The 15,380-nt window shown below is 44.1% G+C and overlaps 1 protein-coding gene and 1 long non-coding RNA gene across 4 annotated transcripts in view; both read left to right on the top strand.

Moving 5' to 3' along the window:
• Positions 1-15,380, top strand: part of LOC309339953 — a 581,040-nt gene that overhangs the window by 551,554 nt on the left and 14,106 nt on the right. The gene's annotated exons all lie outside the window — the stretch shown is intronic.
• On the top strand, positions 970-13,372 carry MFSD9 (major facilitator superfamily domain containing 9). 3 transcript variants are annotated; one of them, XM_081858167.1, is made up of 6 exons: positions 970-1,393; positions 3,009-3,092; positions 7,035-7,078; positions 8,278-8,407; positions 9,288-9,497; positions 10,347-13,372. In XM_081858167.1, exons 1-6 carry the CDS (start codon positions 982-984, stop codon positions 11,135-11,137), a joined length of 1,671 nt encoding a protein of 556 aa, XP_081714293.1. In that variant the 5' UTR covers positions 970-981; the 3' UTR covers positions 11,138-13,372. The 3 variants fall into 3 exon arrangements, with proteins under 3 accessions (XP_081714293.1, XP_081714294.1, XP_081714295.1); XM_081858169.1 differs by having other exon boundaries at positions 1,098-1,393; positions 3,009-3,096; XM_081858168.1 differs by lacking the exon at positions 3,009-3,092.

Genomic DNA, 15,380 nt, shown 5'->3' with positions numbered 1-15,380 from the left:
ATTTCTATTACCATCCAGAAGAACAAGGGGTTCTTCTTTGATCACAGTTTGAATCAGAATCATAAGAATCTTTATTTGCATCAGCAGCGGCATAGCATGGGTTGTCAGCACCCAGGGCAAGGCAAGTAATTTGCGCCCCCTAACCCGGGGCAAGGCAAGTAATTTGCGTCCCTAACCCCTAACCTGCCGCCGCTGCCAGCTTCTTCTTGCTGCTGCCTGGGCTGCTGCCATGGGGCTCTGCTACAGCCTGCGCCCGAGGCTCTTCGGCGACTCCGGAGGCGGCGAGCGCCCCCCCCCATGTTGCGCTCGGTGCGGCCTGCACCCCCCACGCTACGCCACTGTGCATCAGCAATAAAATAAAATAAACTGAAGAGAGGTAAAAACTTAACTACAGAAAATACATTTGGGGGTTTTACATCCATAATCAAATAATAGATCTTATTCTAATTGCCCCCACTAAAAATCTTGCAGTTCGATATATAATTCATGAGGATAAATACGCCCTTTTTCTTTAATCAAAAATCAGGATAATGGATTTGAGAAAACACTCCAAAGCCAACTTTATTAGGTCATCCAGCCGAAATGTCACAAAGCTGTGAGAGACGTTTTTATATTTTTATTTTACAAAAGGGGGAAGGGGGAAGTATTTCTGTCACAGAACTTTAGCGCTGGAAAGGACGACGAGGGTCACCGCGTCCAACCTCTTGCTGAAATGAAGCTTATTTAGCCCAGTGTGGGGTTCTCCAAAGACTACAACTCCCATCATCCCTAGCGACCAGGTCAGGGACGATGGGAGTTGTAGCCCAACGGCAGCGGAAGCTCCAAGTTTGAGGCAACACCGGACTACAACTCCCATCGTCCTTTTAGCTCGCAAGACCTGTATTCGGGGTTGATGGGAGGTTATGCGACCCAAGTTCGGCAAAAAGCCCTGACGAGCCTATATGCCCCGCCCATCCTCTCCTTCCCTCTCCTCACAAGCGGATGATGATTCCTCTCAGAACGCCGAGCGGGCGCTGCGCAGGCGCGGAACTTCTCTTAGGCCCCGCCTTCCGGGGGCGGGGCGGAGCGGCTGCCGCTCCCCGGCGGAGCCTCCCCGCTGTTCTCCCGGCCGCTGCGCCGGTTGTCTCTCCCCGTTTCCTGGTCCCCGCGGCTCCTCCGCCCTCGCATGGCGAGTGGGAGGCGCGGCAGGGACCGGGTGCCGCCGGCGCTGCAGGGCGGCCCCTTCGCCGCGCGGGGGGCCGAGACGGGGGCGGAGTCGGCCGAAGAGGAGGTGGTAGTGGCGGCGACGCCGCTGCGGATGCCCTCGGTGCCGTCGACGTCGTCCTTGCGCGGCGGCGGAGGGGTCGCCTGGCCCAGCCGCTTCGTCCTCTGCCTCTACGCCGTGGGCTTCCTGGTGAGCTGGGCCTCGGCGGGCAAGGAGACCGGGGGAGACTCCGGGGCCGGCAGGCGAAGCCCCCTGAGAGGGTCGGGGAGAGAGAGGAGAGACCTCTCTCAGAAAAAAACACACCCCCCCCCTTGAATTCGTGCCTCCCGAGGAGAATGCACTCTGCACATGTTCAGAGGCGCGCGCGCGCACTGCACCGCTGGCTCCTCGCCAGCTATAAATCCTGCCACTGAAAAAACAGTCTTTTCTTCCCCCAAACTTGGGCCTCCCACCTGCTTTTGGACTACAGTTTCCCCCATCGTCCCTGACTGCTGGCTAGGGATGGCAATGTTTTAGGAACAAAATAAAAAATAAAATTCCTTCCAGTAGCACCTTAGAGACCAACTAAGTTTATTGGTATGAGCTTTCGTGTGCATGCGCACATGCCATAAGCATAGCTGTCAACTTTCAGATTTGAAAATAAGGGATCAGCAGCTTCACCTGTCCCTGGGACAGTCTACAGAATATCTAACAATCCGGGATAGCAGCAGGAAAGGGTGCTGGAATAAGGGAATTTCCTGCAAAAAAAGGGAAGGTTGACAGCTATGACCATAAGCACCAAATGTACACAGCCGTTTGGAACACAGAAATAAAGAAAAGTCATCAAACCATCAAATCTAGCATGCGGGGTAGGGGGGCACCTCAGTTATGTAATTCGGCATTTGAATGATTGGTATTAGTACAGTGGTGCCTCGCAAGACGAAAAGAATCCGTTCCGCGATTCTCTTCGTCTAGCGGTTTTTTCGTCTTGCGAAGCAAGCCCATTGACAGTTTAGCAGATTAGCGCTATTAGTGGTCTAGCGGCTTTTAGCGATCAGCTGAGAAGCGGCTTATCAGCGGATCAGCTGTTAAGCGGCTTAGCAGTTTAGGAAAAGCGGGGAAAAAAGCGAAAAAAACCCGCGGGAACTCGCAAGATTTTTTCGTCTTGCGAAGCAACCCCATAGAGAAATTCGTTTAGCAAAGCGCCTCCAAAACTGAAAACCCTTTCGTCTAGCGGGTTTTCCATCTTGCGGGGCACCACTGTAATTGTATTATAATTTGGTGTTATAATAATGCTATTATTGGATTGTAACTGAAAATTAATCAAATGGTACAGTGGTACCACCAGGGATGATTTGGGGGGCACATGTCCAGGACCATGCCACTGCAGAATGAGCAGGACAGCCCCCTGCTCTCAGATGCAGTAGGGCTAGTTTATCACATCTGTAAGTGAAGTGATGCACAATGCTGTCTTGAAGAGTTCCTTCAGGCCTAAAATCCTAATGGCGTACACCATTAGGTGTACACACTACATTCAGCAACCATGCCACATAATTCGCACACCCTCCCCACCCCCATAGTCCAGAGGTGTTCCTTAAATGGAGTTTTATAAGCAAGTGTAGTCATATTTGTTTTATATTACCGGGACAGGTCTTTTCCTTGGGATGCAACAATAGAACGTGAAGCAAAAGCATAATAGGTTTCCGTGTTGTGCAAAAGTTGCTGTGAAATTACAGTGACAATACATAACTGTACATCACAGTGCATAACTGGGCTGGGTATATATATGCTTAAGTCGCTGAAAATCTGTGTTGTCTGTTTCCAGGATTTCTTTGGTGTCAGCATGATTGTCCCCTTATTAAGCCTTCACATCAAGTCTATAGGAGCAAGCCCAACAGTTGCAGGAGTGGTAGGTGAGCACGTCATCTAACCTTGTAAGCAATTGGAGGAAGTGTGCCTTCCTTTTCAGCGAAAGGCTGTGGAAACCAGCCAGTCCGAAGCAGCAGGGTCTCACTCAGAAGCCTCCGGTATAAAAATGTGCAAGTTGGCATTTAAGTTAGCAACAGTTGTTAATGGACCTGGGGATAGAAAATGAAAGACTTCCCTATACCCTGCTAAGCAGCCAGCAGTGAGAGCCTTTTCTTGAAAGTCTGTGACATCACAAGGCTGGCTCTTGAACAACCGACTTACTTGAAAGCCTTTAGCACAGAGCGCCTTTCAGCAGTTTGGGTTGGTGTGTCCAGCTGAGACTTCTGGACGGAGATAGTCTGGCCATAGTTACCCATACGCTTGTTACATCCCCCTGAAGTATTGCAAAGCATTATACAGTGTGGGAGCCAGTGTGGTGTAGTGGTTAAGAGCGGTAGTCTTGTAATCTGGGGAACCGGGTTCGTGTCTCCGCTCCTCCACATGCAGCTGCTGGGTGACCTTGGGCTAGTCATGCTTCTTTGAAGTCTCTCAGCCCCACTCACCTCACAGAGTGTTTGTTGTGGGGGAGGAAGGGAAAGGAGAATGTTAGCCGCTTTGAGGCTCCTTAAAGGGAGTGAAAGGCGGGATATCAAATCCAAACTCCTCTTCTTTTTCTTCTTCTTATACACTGTGTTCTCTATGAAAATGGTTCTGAAACTTCAGTTAGTGCAGGTTGTGCTGACCAGAGTTTTGATTATTTACTTGCATCATTTCTTGCCAACCGTAGAACTTCTCTGGCTGCCTATTGACTTCTGGGCCCAGTTTAAAGTGCTGGTGCTTCTTTTTAAAGCCCTAAATAGGTTGGGACCTAAGTATTTGAAGGAATACCTTCCCTCCCATACCAGCTGCCCACACACTAAAGTCACGTGGGCAAGTCCCTTTATTTCAGTGGGTCTTCTCTGAGCATTACATAGTTGGATATCACCCTTTGTGATTATCATAAAAGAAACAGAATGTCTAATGACTAAACCAGTTGTCATTTACATTTTGCATTACGTTACTAGTAAGGCAGGAAGAAACTGAGCTGAATTATACCATAGGGGGGAAATCCACTACAACTGCTGTTTAGATATTAAATCTGTAAGGAAGAATCCTACCAAGAACATGCTGGGAATCATATAATATCTCAGAACTCCACCTCTAACTTTAGAGCCAACCTTTTGTAGAAACCTCTAACTACCACCAGAGCTCTGGCATTGGTAGAGCCAAAGGCAGGTGGGGGGGGGTGTTGGAAACAGTTTGGGGGCATGTTGGGCAAGACCAAGAATTGGCCTGGATCCAAACCATATTAGCAACACAGGATGTTCCCAAACTGGGAAGATATTTAGAAAACTTTGTGAATTTCCTACAGTTTCCAGTGGGAAGGAAATGGTTGGTTAGTTGGTTGGTTTAAAAAATCAACAACCAGAAAAAGCGCAGAAAAATGCAAAAGTGCTCATCTGCCTTTGTTTCCACTCTGCTGATAAGAGCCCTGATGAGAGCTTTGTCTAAGGCAATCAATCTCTGGGGCTTGCCTCCCCTTCCTTAGCATCGCAGCTTGAGTATGCTTAGTTGATGGCCATCACCACAGCTTATGATAGTGAAATTCGTATGTTTTATGTGAAGAAATGCTTCTTTTTCTCCTGAACCTATTCCAGTAATTTGCACTGATGTACCTGTGCTCTAATTTATTGAAGACGGTTTCTTTTTTTCTTTCTCACCACTGTTTTCACACAATTTATATTCCCATGTGCAAGTCAAAGTGAATTATTCCAAACTACTTTATGCATGAGAGCATCAGGTCCCAGCTCACAGAGGACCAACGCCAGGTCGTTGTTATATACAAAAGTCTTTATTGAAGTTCAGTTTCCATTTCAAAGCCGTAGCGCGCAGCTCTACGTCTTAAACCCTAGACCGCCGAAGTTCCGTCTGAATCTCCTCCCCCCTGACACCAGTTTATGATTCTAGCCCTGCTCCACCTCTTCCTCTGCTCTCTCCTCCTCTGGGTCCTCCTGTCCGCTGAGGCATTCCCCTTTCTGGACTCTTCTGACGCTGAGTCGCCTGACTCCTCCCCCTGCCTCTGGCGGGCTTTAGGACCTGGTTCCCAATCCTCGTTCTCTGCTGTCCCGCTCGCCTGTACATTTGAACTTGGCTCTCGCGCCAACCCAGTGACCTTCCTCCTGACCGTTACACTGCTTCTATCACTGCTTCCCTCTTCCAGGATGCTGGCTGGACCTGACCTCCCCTCCGTTGCCTGACTCTCCGATGGAGGCGTGGTCAGCCCTGACTCATCTTCTCTCCCTGCTGGGGGATACGCTGCCCCCGATACCTGGGACTCTTCCCCCCCACTATGCTCTGGTGGGTAAGCTGGTCCTGATCTCCAACTGCTGCTCTGGGAGTCCCCGCTGGCCCCTTGCTTCTGGAGTGTCCCCCTTGGGACCCCCCTTGCCCTGGCCACCGGCGCCCCCTTCTGTGAATCTTCCGATTCGCTGGAGAGGCTCATGGAATCTCTCGGGCCACTGTCATCTTCTCCTACGCTGCCCTCAGATTCTTCCCCTTCGCTCTCCATTTCCTCCCTTCCCTGTGCTTCTGCTCCTGAGCCCCTGACAGTTTCTTTTAGTAAAATTTAGAAACATGCTATTTCTCAAAGTTCTGAAAGTTCTGAAGTTTTGCTGTGCACAATTATGGCCTTTAGTATATGTAACTATGCACTGTACTTGCCCAGTACAAACTGCATCCTGTCGTGGCCTCTTAAGATCAGCTGCCATCTGCCGCCCATGTCTGAATCAAGGACAGATAAGTTGTGGCCCTCCAGGTGTTGTTGAACTGCAGCTCCCACCAACCTTGGCCCTTGACCATGTTAAACAGGGTTAATGGGAGTTGCTGTCTCTAAATCTGATGGGCACCATGTTGGGAAAGGTGTGTTAAAATGGCATTGGTTCATAGACTGTTCCTGATTGGTTCAATGTTCCACGGCTGCAGAGTTCCATTGGGCTCAAGCAGTGGATTCAAGCTTCCCACACAAATTTGTGGGAAGGCAACCCCACACAGATTTGTCTGGCATCATATCCCAAGTATTGCAGAAAATATAAGGCATACCTTGGCTTCTTTCAGTGAGTTATTCATACCTCTTCTTTCATCTGTCTTTGACACATCCCAAGTATTGCAGAAAATATAAGGCATACCTTGGCTTCTTTCAGTGAGTTATTCATACCTCTTCTTTCATCTGTCTTTGACACAGACTCACTAAATGGTGGGATTTTTCCTATTTTTTAATTTTATTTTTAAATTACCTAGCCGGAAGAGTCAGTGAGCCAAAGTTTGTAGCTGGAACAAGTCAGGATATATTTTGCCCCTTCACTGAAAATTTGCAAAAGGCACTCGATATCTTTTTGTACGCAACCGCGCCAGCTAAAATAGTACCGTATATGCAAACAAATGGGGAGCAGGAGAAGAGATACTCACAAAATAAATTTGGCAGAACAAATTGATAGAATACATATAACTAGTAACCACGACCAGGAAACTAAGGAATAAGGATGAGTTAAAGAGAAGAGTGGAGGTGTTTTGGAGATTATTTTAGAGGGTACAATATGCAATTTAACCTACAAGTAGGAGTTAACATATGAGCAGCAGATAACATCAAAAAAGGAAGACTTGAGATGATAATGGGTGAAATATCAGGATATGCCTCAGATCCAGATTTCCCTAGAATGTCCCAGAGAGATGGATTGGGAAGTCTTAGGAAAAGAGCTAAGTGGTGGATAACATAAGATGTGTATATAAAAGCTGGTAAATTGCGTAAATAAAAGTTAGAATTGCATACATAAAGGTTTTTTAAAAAAGAAAGTCTATGAAGTTATAATTCTACTCTGATTTTTAAAAATGCTTCCTTCACTTTTAGGATCTTTATATGGCGTTCTGCAGCTCATTTCCAGTACCTTAGTGGTAAGTTTGGTCACCATTTTTAATGTCTGGAATAGTGTGATGCAGTAGATAGAATGTTGTGTTTAAATACAGGCATTCCAGCTTCAATTTCTTGTTGAATTCTTTAGCTTATTGGGTCGCTGTGAGTAAGTCAGTATCTCTCAGCTGAGCCTGTCCCATAAGGTTAGTGCGACAATACATACATATGCTGTGGAAGTGATGTGATAAAAACTGATCAAATTAAAAGTGTATTTTTTGAGTGGGATGCATAGTGACAGAGCTGGCATCTAAGAGCTCCATGGGTAGGCAAACTAAGGCCTGGGGCCGGATCCACCTGAATCGTCTTCTAAATCCGGCCCGTGGACGGTTTTTACATGAGTAGAATGTGTCCTTTTATTCTAAATGCATCTCTGGGTTATTTGTGGGGCATAGGCATTCGTTCATTTTCTTTTTCCAAAATATATTCCGGACCCTGACAAGGTCTGAGGGACAGTGGACCCCTGTCTGCTAAACAAATGTAGGGGAGCTTCCATTGTTGTTCAACAAATGACCACCATATGGCAAACTGTATTTGAAACTCCTCAATTTCAAAAGCAATTTGTTGTGCATTATAGGTAGCCTCTTGGGCTGCCTTTATTTTTGGAGATAACAGAGTAATTAAACCATTACTTCAGATTAATTTTGAAATTTCCGCATGTACTTCAAAATAAGAAGCTGCCCTTTCTGTAGCTGGACTTTACTTATTTATTGTTGTTACTGCAGTTCTAAAAAAATATCTAATACATCAGGATGTATTACAGGATGTAGCTTTTACAGGATGGGGTCCCTAAATGGTGGCATTTAGGTTCTTCCTCCCCCCCCCCTTAATCCCAGCCTATAACCAAATGTTTATGTCTCCCCCTCCTTTTCTATAGCTCCAACACCAACCCAAGCAAAAATTGCTTGTTCAAACCAGATATCACAAAACACATTTTTACGTTTGTAATCATACCCGTGCTCAGTACCAGTCAGTGCCACTATCTATCTAAAATATCAACTTCTTTATTTGGCTTAACTGTTATTGTCACACTATGCTAAGAGAGTGAAATTATTATCAGAACGCATTAATGAAAAGGGTGGAGCAACAACCCCACCCCTTCAATTAGTGTTATTTATAATTCCATGGAAATAGGAAGTAGGCAGCTGTGTTGATTTGAACAGGCTCCTTCTGTATTATCCAGGGATCCTGGAGTGATGTGGTGGGAAGACCTTATTGCCTACTTGTCTGCATTATCTTCAGCGCATTGGGTTATTTTATGCTTAGTGTCTCCAGCAATGTGGTTTTATTTGCTGTTGCCCGGATTTTTGTGGGTAAGTAGCTGCTTGGCTATTCATACCCGAGCTCAGTTCATCTTTCAATCAGTAGTGGATAATCATAGCATACTTCATTCCTCTTACTTCTGAGAAGCACAAATTCTGAAGAGTTAAATGCATTATATGTAATAGAGCCAGTTAAGCACTTTTAATACCATTTTTCCCCAGTGGGAAAGCTATATTTCTCCCATTTTAATTAAGGGGACAAGATTTGAAACGAGGGCCATGGTATGCCCATTCTTGCTATGAGTGATAGAATTATTCAGTGTAGGGCTATTCTTACTTTTAGGATAGCTTTATCCTTCAAAAAAACCTTCCTTCCTAGGGTAGCTTACATTTGTTGTTGTTGTTGTTGCCACAGTCAAAAGTTCCCAAAATGCAACCTTTTAATTTCATTATGGCGTCATTGGTTAGCAAAGTGGGAGCATCTTGTTCTCCAGCCTTGTAGTAAAGCTAGCAACATTGCAAAGTATCTCCCGCCGGTTGTTTGCTAAAGGTATGGGAAATCTCTAAACAAGAACAGAAATAGCAGTCAGTTGCAAAAAGTACATCCTAGTGAGTAAAGGGCACCAGGGAGATCCGGGTTCAAATCTTCACTCAGTCAGGAGGCTGGTTAGTTACTTTTGGACCTGTCGCACGCAAGCTCAGCTGAACCTTGCTCACAGGGCCTTTGTGAGGATTTGAGGGAAAGGCAGAATAAAAATGTGATAGAAACCATGAATTGCAATATTTTAAAGGCTGATATTATAGTTTTATTTATTGCATTTTCAACTTTTCTTTGCTTCTCTGCTGCCTTTATGACATGGGTTTGACAGTTTGGGATCTGCACTTCTCTAAGTAAATTTCTTCTCTAAACACATTTCTCGTTCGTTTCTAGGTATTTTCAAACACACACACTCAGTTTCCAAAGTTCTCATCTCTGACTTGGTTTCTGAGAAGGACCGCCTCCGAGTAATAGGACATTTCAACGCCGCTGCCAGTATTGGTTTCATTCTGGGGCCTGTTGTTGGAGGCTACCTTACAGAGCTCGAGGGTGGCTTTTATATCACAGCTTTCATCTGTGCTTCCATCTTCATCTTGAATGCTGGTATGTTGCTTGATATTTTTCTCTTGATGCCCCTCCTTTTACAATATAAATGTTAAAACAAAACAAATTCCTTCCAGTAGCACCTTAAAGACCAACTAAGTCAGTTCTTGGTATGAGCTTCCGTGTGCATGCACACTTCTTCAGATATCTTTGACTATGGAATAGTCAGATATCTTATGGAATAGTCTGACTATTCCATAGATATCTTATGGATATCTATGGAATAGTCAGATATCTTATGACTATGGCAGACCAACACGGCTACCTATCTGTAAAATAAATGTTGTTATTGTTATCAGTCTTTTGTATATTTATTGACCAACTGCAATAGTTGCATCAATTACGGAAGGGGAACCTCACAGACCCTCTCCATTTGTCCTCTGGGCCATTTTGGCCAATTGACATCCATTTGCCCTACAAGTAATTGTCAGATCTCCATAGGCAGCATTCTGCTGTAGCCAATGTAATAGATTCAGGTAGGCAGCCGTGTTGGTCTGACGCAGTCGAAATAAATTAAAAAATTGTCCAGTAGCACCTTAGAGACCAACTAAGTTTGTTCTGGGTAAAAAGAAGTGTGCATGTACACAAAAGCTTATACCCAGAACAAACTTAGTTGGTCTCTAAGGTGCTACTGGACAATTTTTGTATTTATTTCCAATATAATAGGTAGCAGTGTGCACTTGGTTGTGGCATGCATATGTTGCCCACAACAGTTTCTCTGCCTTGCCCCCAAAGTTTGGCTCCATCTTACGTCGGGCCTGTGTAATACATTTCGATGGGCACTAGGTTATTTCTAGAAAACCGGCAGCACAGCCACGATTTGTAAAGGTGTCTCAATTTCCTTTGCAGGTCTTTTCTGGATTCTGCTATGGCTTGAAAAGAAAAAGCATGGTAATGACTGGAGCATTATTAACCCAGCAAAAGGCAGTCCCTTACCAGTGGCAAAGCTCAGCTTGCAGAAGGACCCTCTATCTTGCGAAGCCACAAGGAACAGTACACACCCCCAGACCTCTTGGGCTCAGATTGTCTCTGTGTTGAAGAGGATTCGCAGCATTACCCGTTCCGATCTGCGGGACGTCTTCCTGGTACGGCTACTGATGTCGATCGCAGTCATGCTTTACCATAGCAATTTTGTCTTGGCACTTGAAGAGAGGTTTGGGATCAAACCTAAACTCACCGGTTACCTCATAAGCTACAGCAGCGCGCTTGGAGTGGCTGCCGGCTTTCTGCTCGGACCGATTACAAGACTATATAAGCACAACACCTACGCCATCTTACTGCGGTCCACCATCTTCACCTGCGTGCTCACGATGATATATTCTCTCTCGAAGAACGTATGGGCAGTGGTCCTGTCCTCCACCTTTTTAGCATTTTCGACCACCATCGGGCGTACTTGCATTACGGACCTCGAGCTGACTTTGGGAGGGGACCACGCCAGTGGTATGCTCATAGGTGTCGGTCAGTCGGTCTCGGCCGTCGGCCGCATACTTTCCCCTCTTCTGTCAGGAATCGCCCAGGAGTTCAGCCCTTGTGGGCCCCCCATTCTCGGGGGCCTGTTGGGATTTATAGCTGTTCTCATCATGGTCCTCAACAAATCACGATACACGGTCATCAGGGGCGCCAGAGTTAAAATGAGATAAGCTGTTAGTGCTGCTACTTACAAAAGCAACACAACTGAGAGAAATGAAAATGTTAAGGGTTCAGGAGGACTGTTGTTGGGACGCTTTATAACAAAACACTATAGCGTCAAGGAAAGAACAGTTCCCTTATCTTTCATCCTGACCAGTAAACTTAACAGGTAAATTTGAGGCTGGTGAAGGGGAGTTAATTCACACAGCTAATAAGAAATCTTGCTGGTTGTAGTGCAAAGGGAAAGCTGCTGAACATTACATCTATTCAGATAATTTTAAATTGTGATTCAAATCCTGGTGTATGTTTTTTAAAAAACAAGTATGACAATAGGACTAGAACCTGACTCCAGGTATCTGGTGTCATTCCAAAAGAAAAAAGGAGAATGGAAGAGATGTTATCCGTTTCTGCTGTGGTCCAGTTAGATCTCAAAATGTGGGGCAGACTTCCTTCAAGCCTCACACATTGTTGCCAGAAGATGCAGGGCAAGGTTTGGACTTTCTGCAGGGCTGTGGTCCTTGTATATGCTTGCAGAGGGAATGAATTTGTAGTTAACATGCAATTTATTAAAGGTGGTGTTCTACTGGTTGTGCCATCTTGGTTTGGAACAATTCTAACACTGAACACTTACTGGGGAAGGGGACCTTAATGACGAATGTGCTTTCGACTTGGGAAGAATACTACCACTCAGGGTCATCAGCTGTGGGGTTTAGAAAGCCGCAGCAAAGACTCAAAAGCAGGAAGAGTCCATATTGGGGGTTTTCAAGGAGTTTCCTGCCTCCTCCTTTGCTACAGGACATTCTAAGCAAGTCTTTTCCTCTTTATTATGGTTTACTGAAGTGTTGTGTTTCAAGGAATGCATGTGTCCTTTATACTTGAAATAGTACAGGAATGGGGAAAGGCTGCTCTCTGCAGCAGACATCCTTAAAGGAGGCTTGTGACAGTGGCCACATATTTAGAAGAGAGTTATGACTTGCTTGGCGGCAATTTTGTTGTTGAGTTTGGGGGCTTGGAGGAATTACCTGGTCAGGAGAGATCATTTGTTTGTCAGGAGCGTTGGTTTGGTACCAAGTGTAATAATGTGATGTAACATGAGAGCATTGAAGCTGGAATCTGTATTATATGTAACTCAAACCTCAAGAGCCACAAACCATAAACTAACAGTATGCCTTTTTGAAAACAAGTAGATGGAACTCGCTTCAAAAATACATAGATAGGGGTGTCCCTGTTTTGTATTCATCCCTTTTTGATCAGCTGCTTGAAATAGAAACAATTGTCCAATCAACTCCAGCTGAAATATAATGACCTGCTTTTGAGTTAAAATGGCATTGGCCCAGGCTTGTACAACTTGGCCCCATTAAAATGAATGCATACTGTAGACCGCAATCTGAGGGAGGCAGCAAAAAAAAAAAGAACGCTTGGTAGGCTGCACTCAATCCAGTGGGTCACAAGTTGTGTAGGCATCTTTTAGCATTTAATAAAACAGATAAGGGGGGAAAGTGTCTTACATTTACAAAACAGGCAAGATAGAGCTGTCATCTGTACTATGGCTGCAATTCTTAGCGTATTTATTTAGGGCCTAACTACATATTGCACACAAAAGCAAGGAAATGAACCTTGATGGCCCTCACCATCCTGAAAAGCCGGTTGCCAAAGGGATGATGTTGAACATTTTCCTTGCCTGCTGCTTCTGTATTCCAGGTTGCACCTCTTCCGCTTTTACTCTCCACACCCTCCAAATGAAAGTCCAGTTGCATTTGTCATAAAATTTAAGGCTAGAATTTCAAAGCATGTGAGAGTAGCTGTGGTGAGATGGGGATCAGAGCAAAGAGGTGGTGAGTCGGGAGCTGGTTAAGTACCTCTGCCCAAGCGTAGATGCATTCTGTTCTTAGGAACCTTTGCTTGCTTTAGTGCCGTCCAGGAAGAGGCTCAATTCCTAGGGAAATGTGCGTATGAACATTTACCTGCTCACAGTTCAAAACTGGTCTGCAAAGTTTCTTTTGAAACTGCGGGCTCAGAAAACAATCTTAACTACTTATGTGATGTAGCAGAATAAACATTTAGGAATCATTTCTCGTATCTGTGGAGCATTCGGGACAAAGAACATCTGTAAAAAGAGTCCCTCAGGGACGCATTGTGCTTTGTTTGAAGGCAGTTTAAAATGGCTTTGCATTGTTCTCTTGAAAGTTAAGAGCTCTTGGAGTTACATAACAATGTTGGTATCTGGAAATAAAAGGGAAAAGAATCTTTTCTGCTTGTCTTCAGTTATTGTTGTCTATTTGCTCATTATTCCAGCCAAAATAATTGCTGGTCTATAGATTGCACATCCCACACAGAGGCTGTTCCAAACAGCTTCCATGTGCTGAGTATTTACACTTGTGAAATGTTTACACTATTAATATTAATAATAATAATAACTGAATTTATATACCACCTTATACCCGGAGGTCTCAGAGCGGTGCACAGAACAAAATCAAAATATAAAACCACAAAAATATATAATAAAAATAAAAACAACCACCCAATAACCCCCCCCCAAAAAAACCCCACATTTTAAAAGGGCACTTGTAGAACAACTTGCCATATGGATTATCAATTGGAGTTTTCACACCATTACCAACCACTCCTAAGGCTGTTTGAGGTGATTGTGTCGAGAGTCCTGTGGTGGTGGCAAACCTTGTAGTTTAGCCATGTTATAAATCACAAACATTTTTGTACTAAATGATAAATAGTTACATCACATGTATATTGCCCAATGATGAATCTCCATTTTATATAGAGTTTGGACTTCCTCACTTTGTCATGGTGCCTAGTTCCTAAAATATTTGTTATGCGAGGCATAAACTACCCACATTACTCTGCAATCTTCAGTGGGGCTTAATCCAAGGTAAGTATGTACAGGACTCTGTCTCCAAATGATCAACTCTTCTCACAGAGCTTTTAATCACCGTTAGCTGATGACTGATATTTTTGTATAAACATGAAGTACAGTGGTGCCTCGCAAGACGAAATTAATCCGTTCCGCGAGTCTCTTCGTCAAGCGGTTTTTTTGTCTTGCAAAGCAAGCCCATTGACGGCTTAGCGGATTAGCGCTATTAGCGGCTTAGCGGATAAGCAGATAAGCGGCTTAGCGGCTTAGAAAAAGGGGGGGAAGGGGAAAAAACCCCGCAGGAACTCGCAAGACATTTTCATCTTGCGAAGCAAGCCCATAGGAAATTCGTTTTGCAAAGTGCCTCCAAAACGGAAAACCCTTTCGACTAGCGGGTTTTCCGTCTTGCGAGGCATTCGTCTTGCGGGGCACCACTGTATTCTGTGTTGGTACAGAGCAAACTGAAAAGAAAGTTGTGTTTTATATCTTCCAACAGATGGCACTAGAGATTAGGTATTACTTCAGCAGTTCTGCTTTCAAAGCATCCGTAAACTTACTGCAGCACAAACCCAGGAAAAAACTAGCCATTTTACCGCCAAATAAAGATGTATTATGCTATTAGAACTGCTTGGGAAATGTTTGTCAAAATCATATTTTTTTCATAGCCCCATCCAGTTTATGCTTCATTTCACACTTTGCCATTCTGTATATATATCTTTTCATTTATTAAGCAAATATAACTGTATTTTCTGTGAAATAAAATCCAGATCCATAAAACCTACTGAGAGGATCAAATTCAATTTTGAAGTCAATAAACAAAACAATTTTGGACTGAAAACAACGTATTGAGGTAACTATCCAATCATGAGCTCATTTACTTATTTGTTCAAACTTTGTAGGTTTAAGACAAAAATGACAAAATGCTCCAGAAAAGTGCATATATATTTATAAATTAATATATTTCAAGTGATAAGCTTCAACAACTAAATCCAAAGAGCTGTTGGAATTATCAAGTAGAGGGGCATTTCTGACAATGCATAAGAGCAGTATATTCTCATACCACTTTTCTATTACTGTAAAAAGCATGGCAATAGAAACAAAAGCTTTTCCATTTACATCTTTACATAGTGTTAGAATTTGGGTTTCAGAAACCCAAATTCAGAATTTCAGAATTTGGGATTCAGGCTGTACTGCGGCCTTAATCTCTTGCATTTGTTCAGTTTCACAGTTTATAACACCTAACTGTGTTTCAGTGCATCAGGCACTCTTAGAATTGCTTTCTGAGGATGAATTATTTTAAAAAGAAGTGCATTGTGCATTTTTTTAGTGCAACTTATACTGCAAACCTGCCACTGGCAAACACACAAAACACAATTTACATTCAA

Source organism: Podarcis erhardii, assembly GCF_964252035.2.
Source record: "Podarcis erhardii genome assembly, chromosome: 4".
In the NCBI taxonomy this organism is placed as follows: Eukaryota; Metazoa; Chordata; class Lepidosauria; order Squamata; family Lacertidae; genus Podarcis; species Podarcis erhardii.
This window is presented reverse-complemented; position numbering and strand designations above follow the sequence as displayed.

Excerpts from the sequence above, each read along its gene's own strand:
- MFSD9 (XM_081858167.1), top strand. The coding sequence starts at position 982 with ATGATGATTCCTCTCAGAACGCCGAGCGGGCGCTGCGCAGGCGCGGAA. Across the intron at positions 1,394-3,008 it reads TCTACGCCGTGGGCTTCCTG|GATTTCTTTGGTGTCAGCAT; the intron begins GTGAGCTGGGCC and ends GTCTGTTTCCAG. Across the intron at positions 9,498-10,346 it reads CATCTTCATCTTGAATGCTG|GTCTTTTCTGGATTCTGCTA; the intron begins GTATGTTGCTTG and ends TTTCCTTTGCAG.